Genomic DNA, 12,238 nt, shown 5'->3' with positions numbered 1-12,238 from the left:
TAGTTTCGTGCTTGTGAGGCGGGCGCTGTTGGTGGGACTGGTGACTGCGATTACTGATGTTGCTGCTGTTGGAAATTGCAGACCTGAGGTAGTGGGGAGTCTCAGACTGACACCTGCCCATGGCAATCACCAAGGAGTCCGCGCCTCCGACATAATTCCCTCAGACTGACCGCCTTGTACCCCTCCAGGTAATCCGCAAGTCGCGTCGTAGCTGAAGCCAACATCCGCTCCGTCGAGAGCTGGTGCCTCTTTTCCAGCCAAAGCAGGTAACAGGGCCTCTTCTCAATCTTCATCTCGAAGCCTGCCCGAAGACGCCGCGCCATCTCCAGCTCATCCTCGTACCTCTTCTGTACCAAATTTGCCTTCTCTTCTGCCGCACAAGGCACACCCATCTCGTTACGCCAGACGCCTGCTCGTTCAGCCGCTTGAAGAAGGCCGTTCAGGGTACCCGGTGGGGGAAGCGGCTCGCTAGTGGCGACAAGCTCGTTGATCGGCTTCTTGAGGGGCTCCCAGGCCCCTTGATCTTCTGCAAGCGCTTTTTGAAGCCGGATACTCGGACCACGATCCAATGATGGAGCTCGAGCTAATGTGTTGACGGGGCTGACGTCCCCAGACTCAACTGGCGTATTATGGGGAGGAATCAAGGCCTCTTTGCAGGAGTCCTCATCCTGTCTCGACCAGTCACCGAGTCTACTGAACCATTGCGAGGAGGATTCAGTTGTTTTCTCAGCAAGCTCTCTGTTTGAGCTGCGGGGTACGTCGGCCTGGGGCACAAAATTCTCGTGCAGTATCCTGCTCGCCTGGTTGTGTTCGTAGTCTAAGTCGAACAATAGGCTGGCCAAGGGCGAAACAACGTATGTTCCCTTGGGAACACTGGTATACCCAAGGACGGCTGGCTGAATTATAGGACCTGGATCATAGATTTCTTCGCTAGCTAAGAAGTCGTTTGTATCCAAGGCGTTCGGATGGAGAATACCCATTTCTTTAGCTATGGTCTCCAGGTCTTCCACGAAGCTAGTTCCAGGATTCCCATTAAGGTGGACTGGTTCCGGCTGGACGATGTCTTGCTGGTTGTAAGCCACCTGAAGAGGAGTGACAGATCTCTGCTGCTCCTCTATATGGTGCTTTCGTCTTTCGAGAGTGCTAAGTTTGATGTGTGCTAAAACCGCACGTCGCCAGACCGGACGACTGGGTTTGCGCTCAGCTTCCCCGTTGGTTGACATTGTGTAATAGATAGAGAGAAGGGTAAGATTGTATGAGTGTAAGAGTTTGATTCAGGGAAATTACGTGTGGTGAAGCGGTTGTGTACTCAAAACTGACAAGTCTTTGGCAAGAGAGAATGGGTTGCAGGATCGAGGGAGAGGCTGTGCTTTCTACTCCTAGAGAGGATGAGAGATGGGGTGTTATGAGATCTCCGGACCCCATCTCCGATCACGATAACACAGACCCATCTCCGATCGTTACGAGATGTATACCTTTGGCTTCAGAGTTCCGCCAAAAGACAGCTGTCTGGTCGTGGAGTTGGTGGCCGTACAAATACGATTAGAGCTATCTCCGATGACTAGAACAATCACACCCCTCGAGCATCATAAACTCTTCTTATAGACAGCCCATAGAGGGAGATGAGCTCGTTCATGGACAGAAAATTGGAGCGTTTGAGAGACCAGAGTGTTGCAGTTTGGCGTTTCCAGATGGCCAGGCTCTGGCCTCAGAGCTGGGGTCCATGAGATGAGGCACCAGAATCAACCGCCATGAGATTGAACTTTGATACCAGACTGCCGGAGATAGGCAATTTGAATGTAAAGTTAGCGTCACCAAATAACCAAGACTGTAGCTGCATCGAGTCTATAGACCATAGAAACCTTCGCTCGAAGCCCTTTGTGCGCCGGTTGAACAAGACACGAGTTTCCCGATAACAAGTAGACGACCCTCCAGGTAAGTGTGAACTACAACAGAATACATGGCATGAAAAATTGGCACTCAAAGCGATGCGGAGCATTGCCAGCAAAACCGGCTCCGGCGCACTAATTTGGACCTATATGGAACATACTTTTGCGGAACGCTCAGCCTTATACCTTGATGAGCGGCTTAACGCCGACAAAGCATGGCATCAATAACGGCAAGAAACTTGAGAAATACAATTGAGAATAAACCTGAGGACAGTGAAAATGGTACTATGGAATTGGTTCACGATTCTATTGATTAGGGGTAAAGTCTAGTAGTAATTGGTTATATATGCCTACAGTGCTTCAGGTAATGGTAAGTGACCATGGCAAGTCTTCTTAACAAACTAGATCGAGGGACTCTTCACTGAAGAGCTTGATTAACCTGGTTTGACGGCTTCAAGTATATTGGGTGTCTCGCTACCAAGCATTTGCAGCAGTGGCTGCGTTGACTGGTAATTCATTCTCTGAACTCCATCACAAGGTACCTACTAAAAGACAGCGACAGCTGCGCCAATGAAAGTTGGTAACCATAGTTCCTCTGTACTACGTAGAATTCTTATTGCGCGGATGCGCGAAGTACAACCAGTCCGCTTGGCCAAGGAGGTGAATATAAGCTGGATGTTCCGGTTCAGATCTCTGCGACCCCATTATTGGAAGTGGGGGCATGCTTGAAACATAGTAGCGAACAACTATCGCACAAAGTCCATTTCAGCAAGTAAATGATGGGGAGGCGGACGCAGGTCAGAAACACTCGTGCAGAAGACGTGCTTGGATGGCATGATGGGAGGCGGGAACGTGGGAACGCCAGAAGAGCATGGAACTGCGGGATCGGAGGAAACGGTGAAGTCGGTGAGGCAACGGATGTCGTCCGACAAGGGGCACTCGGTCCAGACCTTGACCCAAAGCGGCAAGTTCCCGAAGCCGGCGAGTCGGTGTGGAAGTACATGCCTCTAACGCTCTGAGGAATACCTAGGTAATGCGACGGATTTTGGCGTCAAGTTCGGTACGACGCTACCACGGTATGCGAAAGCCGTTACTAAATCAACCCTTTTCCTTTTCCTCGGTGTCTCAACGTATTCGGAACGGCTATTCCGTAGCACGGCCTGGGTCTTGTTGCCACTGGCGTGTTTCCGGTGCTTTGGACGATCAGGGTCCATCCACACCGACTCAGGGTCCCCAGCCAAAAGTGGCTGGCACTGGGTGGGTGGGTGTGATTAGTTCCTCGGTCCCCTTTTTCCTCTCTGTCTTTGGTTGCATTTTCTGCCTTCCGTTTTCCCGTCCATGCTCCTGGCCAGAGTAACACGAATCAGTCTGGGTCCTTCGTGGTCTCATCTGATGTCGCTGGCCGCTGTGTCGGTCCCTGTGCCTTGAGTACATCTACCCGAGATAGGGAATCGCCTTACCAATGGCCTAGCGGCACGGTGCGTTGTTCGCGCAATAATGAGGCCCCCTTAGGCTGCTGGAGAGGGGCACGATAGGGAGGTCAGGCGCATGCTCTCGCGAGAAACATTGACAGACTAACCAGCGTCGAGTCTTATGTATGGCCGCCCTCAATTATACGTTGGTGGTGGCTGCGATAGACGAGCTGTCAATATTGCCGAAGTGCATACTATCTGTAGTCTGTAGCCATGCAGTGTATTGCTTTGGGCCAGGACGGGACGGGATACCGGAGCCGGCATTGGGTTTGCGCCAACATCGGCTCCACGCATGCGGTGTCTCCCGGTTTGCGCACCAGGCGAATGGCAAGAAGCCATGTCAAACAAGGCGGACGATATGTTACTGAGGCCGTGAATCTTGTTGAAGCTTGGACGAGAGAGCACCACGCACCACGCAGTGCTGCAAAGCGGCACACTGTGACCGTCGACATACTTGAATCTGGTCGGATGCTGCTTGTGACAAGTGATATGAGGCGCGATGGGGCAGATTTAGTGGAGGAACATGGCCCTTGCCACCTCCTGCATTGCGCATCTGTATCCGTACATAGAATGTCACAGTGCTCAGGCCAGCAACATGCTATGCCGTTGTTGGGGTCTCGTACAGGAGGCTGGAAATGCTGCTGCATGGACCTCAGCCATGGCAGAGATTGAGATGGGTATCGCACCTCGTCGTCGCCTCGATATCCCCGGATTCCATTATCAATCCTCCTCGCGCTTCATGCATGTGTGACTTGTCGCTTTCCCCTGCACCGCCGCAAGCCAGTGGAGGAACCCAGCAACAGCGTTCACTAGTGGCAATGTGGGCCTAGAGCGGATGTGGTAGGAGGGCGCGGTGTTCGGGGGCGGGCTGGAGGTACAGTATCTTGGATTATCGTGCTGTGATGATCTATCTTTATCCGTCCAAAGTCGGGGTAGGAATCGCCAGGGTCTATTCCGTAGCTCTTGAATGTTTCGAGGCAACTTGATAAGAGGGAAATGTTCGTTGATCCCTATGGAGTCGGAAGTCGAGTATCCCCATGCGTGAGTTGAAGTGGAAAAAGGTCAAAGTGTATCTGATCAATTGCGGGATGATTAAGGGTCTGGCAAGCGTCGATTGCTGCAACGTCGTCCAGATATGGTATACGAGAGTGTGCCAGCGTACAGAAATTCCGTTCGGGGCGAGCTTGTAGGGTTGCTTGCGTAACGGCTGAAGCCGAGCCTCTCTGCGGTTGTCGCACATCGCGGGGTCATCAAGAGGCAGCCTGATCGGAAACCACCATAGTCAACGGTGGTCTGGCTGTGCTGAGAGGTTGGCCTGCTTCTTCACCAGGTTAAGCAATGTCGTTGCCTAAGCTGTCCATCAGGGGTTATATCGCGCCGACGAATGAATCTCGTGAACCATGAATTGAGTTTGACGATGGAACACAATGCCAGGCAGTCGTGAGGCAGTCAGCCTGGGCGTTTGCCCCCAATGGCATGCTGGGAATGCCCTCATGCTGAAGTATTGAGATTGTTCATCGAGTGTGAATCATGAATTGATTGCCAGCGTGGGTGGAGCTTGAACCCTGGCTGAACTCGGGGGGTACTAAGGTAGGCCGGCCGTGCGAATAGTGTACCTACAACATTGCCCCAAATTCCAACGGCAAGGTCGGATGGGGGATAGCAACCGGAGCGGATCTTGGTTGGCGGTGTTGGTGGTGGTAGGTATCCGCAAGCTCGCCCACCTCGTCCGACGAACACAAACACAAAGCGTAAAAGACAAACGGGACCAGGCCTGTCAGACGCGGCTGATGATGGGCACGCGGGATGCCTATCCGTAGAAGCTCTTGCATATCTGTACCATTGCCTGCCGGGTAGATGTGTGACACAATCCAGGGGTGGTGTTGTTGAAGAAGAAGGTTAGTGACCGAATGTCGGAAGCATAATGCAGTGTGGCCTCTTGCCTCAAATGGATGGAAATAAATCAAAGCAGATGACGAAAGATGGAGGGTGGGTGGGTTGGTAATTGACAATGGAAGTTCTGAATTGCCTCACGGAGGAAAAGGATCGGACAGAAGAGCGAGGAAGGAACAAAAGGCAGGAGCTTGAGGAGGTTCGCGCATGCCGAAAATCAAAGGAGCGCCAACGGTGCCTCGTCCATCTTGGGCCAATTTGAGACGATTAGGAACCTTATCCGCCTCGCCTGGGCGGCCTTATCGGTATCAGCAGCAGACCTAAGCCAATCAGAGCTGTTGCATAGCTACCTTAGGCGTCATCAAGACCCTGAAGCGGCACCAACTAAATTCTTATCGCAGGGTGCTGAAGGCTCCCGATCGCGCACCCACGGCGCTAACGACTCTGCAGTGTCCCCTGGAGTGCAGTGCATGACACGATTGGGGGTCCAACGCAAGATACGTACCTGATCCATGTACCTCTCACCCCACACAAGCTGTACCGATACCTCCACCCTCCACCAGTCCCGTTCTCCCCGATTCTCCCATCCCTCCAACTTCCCTCCTCAACCACAGCCGTGCGCGCCGTTCTTTGTCTCCGTCCAAGACATCCACGCAACTCCCTTTCCGTCTTCTACCGTGGCACCAACAAAATGGAAGAAATCTGACACCCTTCGATCCGAAGTACTGCCTTCTGGAACCCTGAAATCGACCGGCTTGACGCCAATTAGACCCCTGCCCCACTCAATGCCCGGTGCTCGACCTCCTCCAAGGATGGACGAATTGAGTGATACGGGGAAACAGGGGGAAGCAATCACGACAATCACCACAAGCCACGCCGGCCTGCTTGTCCTCCTACCGGGGCCCTTGATGTCGCCAACCTACCGAGGCCAATGGCGACAATGGACGTGGTTCCTCGACTTCCGACTCGATGCCTTGGCTGCCTCGCAATAGCTTACACAGCAGGTGGCTACGGCTTCCCATCATCTACATCCATGTGGTGCGAGCCACCCTTCACCTCCGCCATCCCGGTCACGGCCCCGGCCTCGACTCATGCTTGTCAGATCGTCCAATACTTCCGGCGAGGCTGCCACGCTTTTGTTGGAGGTACCCAGTCCGCGACTCTTACGAGCTAGGTGAGCCCTCCTTCGTCTACATTGTACACTCTTCCTCCGCCTTTTTGTTTCCCTTATAAGCTGCCTCGTCTTCCATCCGCGACTCGTGCTCATCTATGCCTCTAAAGATATCCGTACCCTCCATAACCTTCCTTCACCGTTCCACCTTGCCTCGAGTCGGTCGTCTGTCTGTGCCAAGGCATTAGACCGCCCTTATTTCGCTCGATCTTGCCGTAACTGACCCGTGTACAACAATAAGCTCGGGACGTTTTCTGTAAGCTGGCAGTTCTAGAAAACTACTGCTCAGCTCCCACCTTTCACCTACCTCGTCCTCGACCGTTGTGATTCCTTAGACTTGCAACAAACACCTAATTCTCAAACTTCTGTGTTCCTTTTACCGCATTCATACCATGCACGGCTACAGCTCTTCAGAAGAGTCGGACGACCCTCGTCGCCCGCGCCCTGTGCCGGCATCGACAAACACCACCGACAAGAAGAAGACGAAAAAGAAGAAGACGCCTCCGCAGCCTTCTATCAATCATATTTGGAAGAAGTTCCAAGACAAAAAGTTCAACAAGGCTTTGGCTGTGCTACCATTCGACCCCGTTCTGCCGCCAGCAAGCTCAGAGAAGCCCAATGAGTTGCTTAGCGCTGGATACGAACGAGCCGTCGAGGAGTGCCGCCGGAAAGTGAAGAAGATAATCCAAGAATGTCGTAGAGTCAACATGCGATATCGGGACCCTGGCTGGGATCTGGTGAGTTACCTCCACCCCCCAATGCTTGCGAATTCGAACCTGGGGAGCTAACAGACCACTCAGGACTGGGATTTGAAGTGGGAAAAGGGTCACTGTCTCAACACTCTCGGCCATACCAAGTGGCAACTTTCTAGAACGACTCTCTCCAACCCAAGCGCATCTGTCCCCAAAGCAGTAAAGCGAGTTCACGAGATTTTCGAGAAGCCAACCTTTTTGAAGAACGTCAATGGCGGAGATGTGAAGCAGGGGAGCCTCGGGGACTGCTGGTTGATGGCTACGCTGACTGCCCTTGCTAACGTCGAGGGCGGTATTCAGCGCATCTGCGTTGAGTACGATACTCGCATCGGCATCTACGGCTTCGTCTTCTACCGAGATGGCGAGTGGATCTACTCCATTATCGATGACAAGCTGTACCTGAAGTCTCCTTGCTGGGATTCGCCTAGCATGCAGCGGGATCTCCTCCAGCAGATCGACCGAGAGGACGTTGAGCGTGTCTACCGCAAGACCTATCAGACCGGATCCAAGGCCCTCTTCTTTGCTCAGTGCAAGGACCAGAACGAGACCTGGGTGCCGCTGATTGAAAAGGCTTATGCCAAGGCACACGGTGACTTCGCCTCGTTGGCTGGCGGTTGGATCGGCGAGGGCTTGGAAGATCTCTCGGGTGGTGTCACCACCGAGCTGCTTACATCGGATATCCTCGACCTCGAGGGCTTCTGGGAAAACGAACTTGCCAAAGTCAACGAGGAGTTCCTCTTCGGCTGCTCTACCGGTCTCTTAGACGGAGGCTATGGCGAGAGAAATGGCATCTCGGAAGGCCACGCATACGTGATCATGGAAGCTAAGACGCTCAAGTCTGGAGAGCGTCTGATCAAGCTGCGCAACCCTTGGGGCAAGATTCGCAAGGGTGTATGGGAGGGTGCTTGGTCCGACGGCTCCAAGGAATGGACCATGGAAGTTCAAGAGGAGCTTGGCCACCACTTTGGCAATGACTCTGTCTTCTGGATCAACTACGACGACTTCCTACGCAAATTCCAACATATCGACAGAACCAGGTTATTCCGCGACCCCGCTTGGAGGTGCGCTCAACGTTGGATCGGCGTTGAGGTGCCCTGGAAATCCCAGTTCAACGAGAAATTCCAGGTCAAGTTGTCCAAGGATGGGCCGCTAGTCCTAGTTCTGACTCAACTTGACACGAGATACTTCAAGGGACTTCAGGGACAGTACGCTTTCCGCATCCACTTCCGGATACATGAGCGAGACCGCCCTGGTGCCGAGGACTATATCGTACGCTCCCACGGCAACTATCTCATGGACCGATCCGTCTCTATCGAGTTACCGGACATGCCAGCCGGAGAGTACAGCATCTTCATGAGTGTCACTGGTGAGAGGGACACTAACATCCCCTCTGTCGAAGATGTGGTCAAGCGTGAGTGCAAGAAGCGCGTTGAGAACGACAAGCTGGCGCAAATTGGTGCCGCGTACGACTTGGCTCATAGCAAAGGCACTGCGCACCTCCAAGAGGTCGCTAGGCTGCGAAAGATCAAGGAGCAGCAGAGAGCCTCCGAATCTCGCCAAAAGGAGCGCCGCAAGCTCTGGGAGAGACGCCACACCAACCGCGAAGTCACCAAGCAGCAGACCAAGAAGAACAACGAGAAGCGCGACCGCAAGCGTGCCAAGAAGGCGGAAGCAGCCAAGGCTAAGGCTGACCTCGAGGCCGCTCAAAAAGCCGCCGCGGAAGCCAAGAGGGCCGAAGAAGCGAAACTTTTGGAAGACGCAGAGGCAAAGAAGAAGAATGCAGAGAAGCCCAAGGACCAAGCCGTCCAGACGGAAGTCACCAAGGAGGAGCCCAAGGAGGAGCCCAAGGAAGAGTCCAAGGACGTTGCTGCAGGTGACTCCAAGACAGATGGCACAAACGAGTCCAAGGAAGAGCCCAAGGATGGAGCCAAGAAGGACGCCACCGACGATAAGCCTGCAGACAAACCTGCCCCTTCCCCGGCTCCTACCCCTGCTCCCGCACCGCCAGCGCAGAAATCCTACGACTCAGATGGCGATTCGTCTGACTCGCCCATCGAAGACTGGGAAGAGTTGTATAGTGACGATGACATGGTCAGAAAGCCACGCCTGACTCCCGCTGGACCACCCAAAAGACATGACGAGCGTTACGAATCTGAGGAGGAGGGTTTGCCTGATCCCTGGAACGCTATCTGCATCGTCGGAGTGCGCGTCTACTCCATGGATGAGGACCTTGAAGTTCGTGTCGTCATGGAAGGTGGCGAGCTTCTCGAGGGTGGTATGGGCAAGAAGGGAGAAGCCGATATCGACAACGCCCAGGTGAACGCGGGCGGAGAGCGCGAAAGGCTTGAGGCTGATAGTGCAGATGCCGCGAAGCCTGATGTCAATGTTGTGATCCAGAAGACAGAAGAATCGACCGAAGACGCCAAAGATGACAAGGACGAGACGAATGAAGACTCAAAGTCGGAAAAGTCAGACAAGAACAGTGTCGATTCGACCGATTACGACAAGCTACACTCCGGAACTTCGACACCAGACGTCATTGCCACCCCGGAAGCTACCCCACTAGAGTCACACAAAGAGTTGTGCTAGAGCCTATTAGACCAGTGTAGACAGACGACGTACACGAGGGGAGACGATGGCATAGAGAAGATGTGCTCATGTTGAAGATTTTCTTTGCTTTCATGGTGTCATTTATTTGGTTTAATCCCCGACCCAAGGGTCGACGGATAGCATGAAGGGCGTTGACATTGCGAGCGAGACCAAGCAGCCATATGTCAACTGCGTTCTTTGACATGCTCTGGAGTTCAGAATTAGCAACGTATATACATGCTTGATGGTTAAATACAGCCCACTGTTCCTATCACCTATAATGGGTACTATCACCTCATTTCAAGTCAGCAGAAACATACTCATCATCACGCGCAATGCTGCCTGAACCTTGCACTGATTGATAGGAATCCATTTCCTAATGAATAAGAATCACACAGTAGACACTTTTCAATGAGGCCAGACTTTCAGGACTCGGCGATGCGATTGACTGCAAGGAAGCCATGCGTCATTGCAGGACCCAAAGTCGATCCAGCTCCCAGATAAGTCCGCCCCATGATGCTCGCCGCCGTGTTACCAATAGCATACAGCCCAGGAATCGCCTCGCCGTCCTCCTTTAGTACCCTTTGATGCTCATCAGTAACGAGGCCACCCTTAGTGCCCAAGTCGCCTGGCCAAATGGCGATAGCATAGAACGGTGCCTTGCTCAATGCTCCCATGTTTGGGTTGGGCCCGCCAGCGGCGGGGTCACCGAAGAAGTTATCATATGCGTTGTCACCCTTTCCAAAGTCTGCGTCAACGCCAGTCTTGCACATGTCGTTGTACCTCATGATGGTTCCTTCCAGACCTTCAGCGTCGACTCCAATCTGCTTCGCCAAGTCTCTCAGAGTGCTTGCCGCGAACATTGCTCCATTCGCAATCGGCTTCTTAGGTTTCATTCTCGCGAACAGCTGAGTGCCAAGCATGTATCTGTTCCGGTGGTTCGTATCCATAATCAACCAGGCTGGAATCGCCTTGACAGACTTGTTCCTCTCATATTGATCGTGTCCAGCATCCGTGTAAGACTGCGCCTCGTTCATAAATCTCTTCCCGGCGTTGTCGACGATGATACAGTGCGGTCGAGATCGCTCTATAAGCGCAAAGTGAGGTTTGCCCGTCACCGGGTCGAAGATGGTCGGCCCCCACCACGCATCATCCATCAACGCCGTCGCCGCGCCGAGTTTCTGCCCCGCGATGACAGCGTCGCCTGTGTCGCTTTTGGGCGAGTTGGTCCATGACGTGCTGGCTGGGGTCGGACCGTACTTCTCTCGGAGAGGTTTGTTGTGCGCGAAGCCACCTGCTGCAAGCATGACGGCCCGGGATGCCTTGATGGTCTTGGTGGTTCCATCGGGGAGTTTGACTCTTGCGCCGGTTACTTTTCCTGCTTGGGAGATTGTGAGATCCAGGAGGGAGGTACGTAGTCGGATGTCGGTTGCGTGTTTGATGTTGAGGTAGAGAAGCTGCGCGATGAGTCCGCGGCCTAGGCTGACGAGTTTCTGTCCAAGGATGGTTTTGCCGACGATGGGTAGCATGATTCGGGTCGACTTGATGAAAGCTTGGAGAGAAGCCGTCATCATTGTGATCCATGGTGCTTGCTCACCGTGGATTGCCACGGGTATGTTTGCAAGCGGCAGCGTAGCTTGCCATTTTCCCAGCTTCCTAGTATCAAAAGCGACAGACTCGATAGTTCTCCCACCTCCTTTCCCCATGGCGCCCTTCGTCTTGGGGTAATAATCCGGATACCCCCTACTAAATCTCCATTCAAAACCAAGGTCTCTCAGGAAGCAAATCATCTGTGGCCCATTATCTAGATACGCCTTGCGCTTCGCCAGCGACGACACTGGCCCGACGTCTCCGACGGCTCGATCAAAGTACGCGAGGGCATCTTCTTTGGAGTCGTTTATGCCTGCGGCTTTGGATATTGGGTTTGCTGGGATCCAGAGGCCTCCGCCTGAGATCACTGACGCGCCACCGAGTGTTGCTTCCTTTTCGATGACAACGGGGTTGAGGCCGAGGGTTCGGGCGCGGAGGGCGGCCGTTAGACCACCGGCGCCGGAGCCGACTATGAGGATATCTACTTCTTCGTCTGCTGTGGGCGATGTTTTCTCGGAGAAGAGGCGTTTCAGTTGGAGGACTGGTTGCCAGCATCGTAGTGAGATACTCGGTGTTGGTTGGAGGCGTGCAAGAATGATACCTCTCACCACATTGGAGCGCATCATGTTGAACCGATGTCGCGAGATGAAAGTCTCAGTGAGCCGGTCACAGAATCATAGGATGAACGCAAGAGAAAGGGAGCAGGGCACGAAGAGTAAGCAAGCGAAGGATCGAGAACCATGTGCCTGATGCCACTGATTGTCCGATGCATTTCAACTGAACCATAAGCAGTAATCAGTGAGCACGACGGATGTCCCCCGCTTGAAGCGACAGGGGTTGTCGAACCAAGGTCTCCTCTCCTTGGCCTGCAGGGTGTTTCTT

The 12,238-nt window shown here is 53.5% G+C and overlaps 3 protein-coding genes across 3 annotated transcripts; 1 reads left to right on the top strand and 2 right to left on the bottom strand.

Annotated features, from left to right (window-relative positions):
* Positions 1-50: 50 nt before the first annotated feature.
* CCOS01_12721 (uncharacterized protein) lies at positions 51-1,223 on the bottom strand (the record flags this gene model as incomplete). Its single annotated transcript, XM_060460869.1, has 2 exons — positions 51-83; positions 171-1,223. The coding sequence occupies 2 exons, from the start codon at positions 1,221-1,223 to the stop codon at positions 51-53; spliced, it is 1,086 nt and encodes a 361-aa protein (XP_060308917.1).
* A 5,594-nt stretch (positions 1,224-6,817) lies between these two features.
* Positions 6,818-9,766, top strand: CCOS01_12720 (calpain family cysteine protease; the record flags this gene model as incomplete). Its single annotated transcript, XM_060460868.1, has 2 exons — positions 6,818-7,162; positions 7,226-9,766. The coding sequence occupies 2 exons, from the start codon at positions 6,818-6,820 to the stop codon at positions 9,764-9,766; spliced, it is 2,886 nt and encodes a 961-aa protein (XP_060308916.1).
* Positions 9,767-10,191: 425 nt separating this feature from the next.
* Positions 10,192-11,982, bottom strand: CCOS01_12719 (uncharacterized protein; the record flags this gene model as incomplete). Its single annotated transcript, XM_060460867.1, has 1 exon — positions 10,192-11,982. One exon carries the CDS (start codon positions 11,980-11,982, stop codon positions 10,192-10,194), a length of 1,791 nt encoding a protein of 596 aa, XP_060308915.1.
* Positions 11,983-12,238: the final 256 nt, after the last annotated feature.

Source organism: Colletotrichum costaricense (genome assembly GCF_030867565.1).
Source record: "Colletotrichum costaricense strain IMI 309622 chromosome Unknown Scaffold_15.1, whole genome shotgun sequence".
Classification (NCBI taxonomy): domain Eukaryota; kingdom Fungi; phylum Ascomycota; class Sordariomycetes; order Glomerellales; family Glomerellaceae; genus Colletotrichum; species Colletotrichum costaricense.
This window is presented reverse-complemented; position numbering and strand designations above follow the sequence as displayed.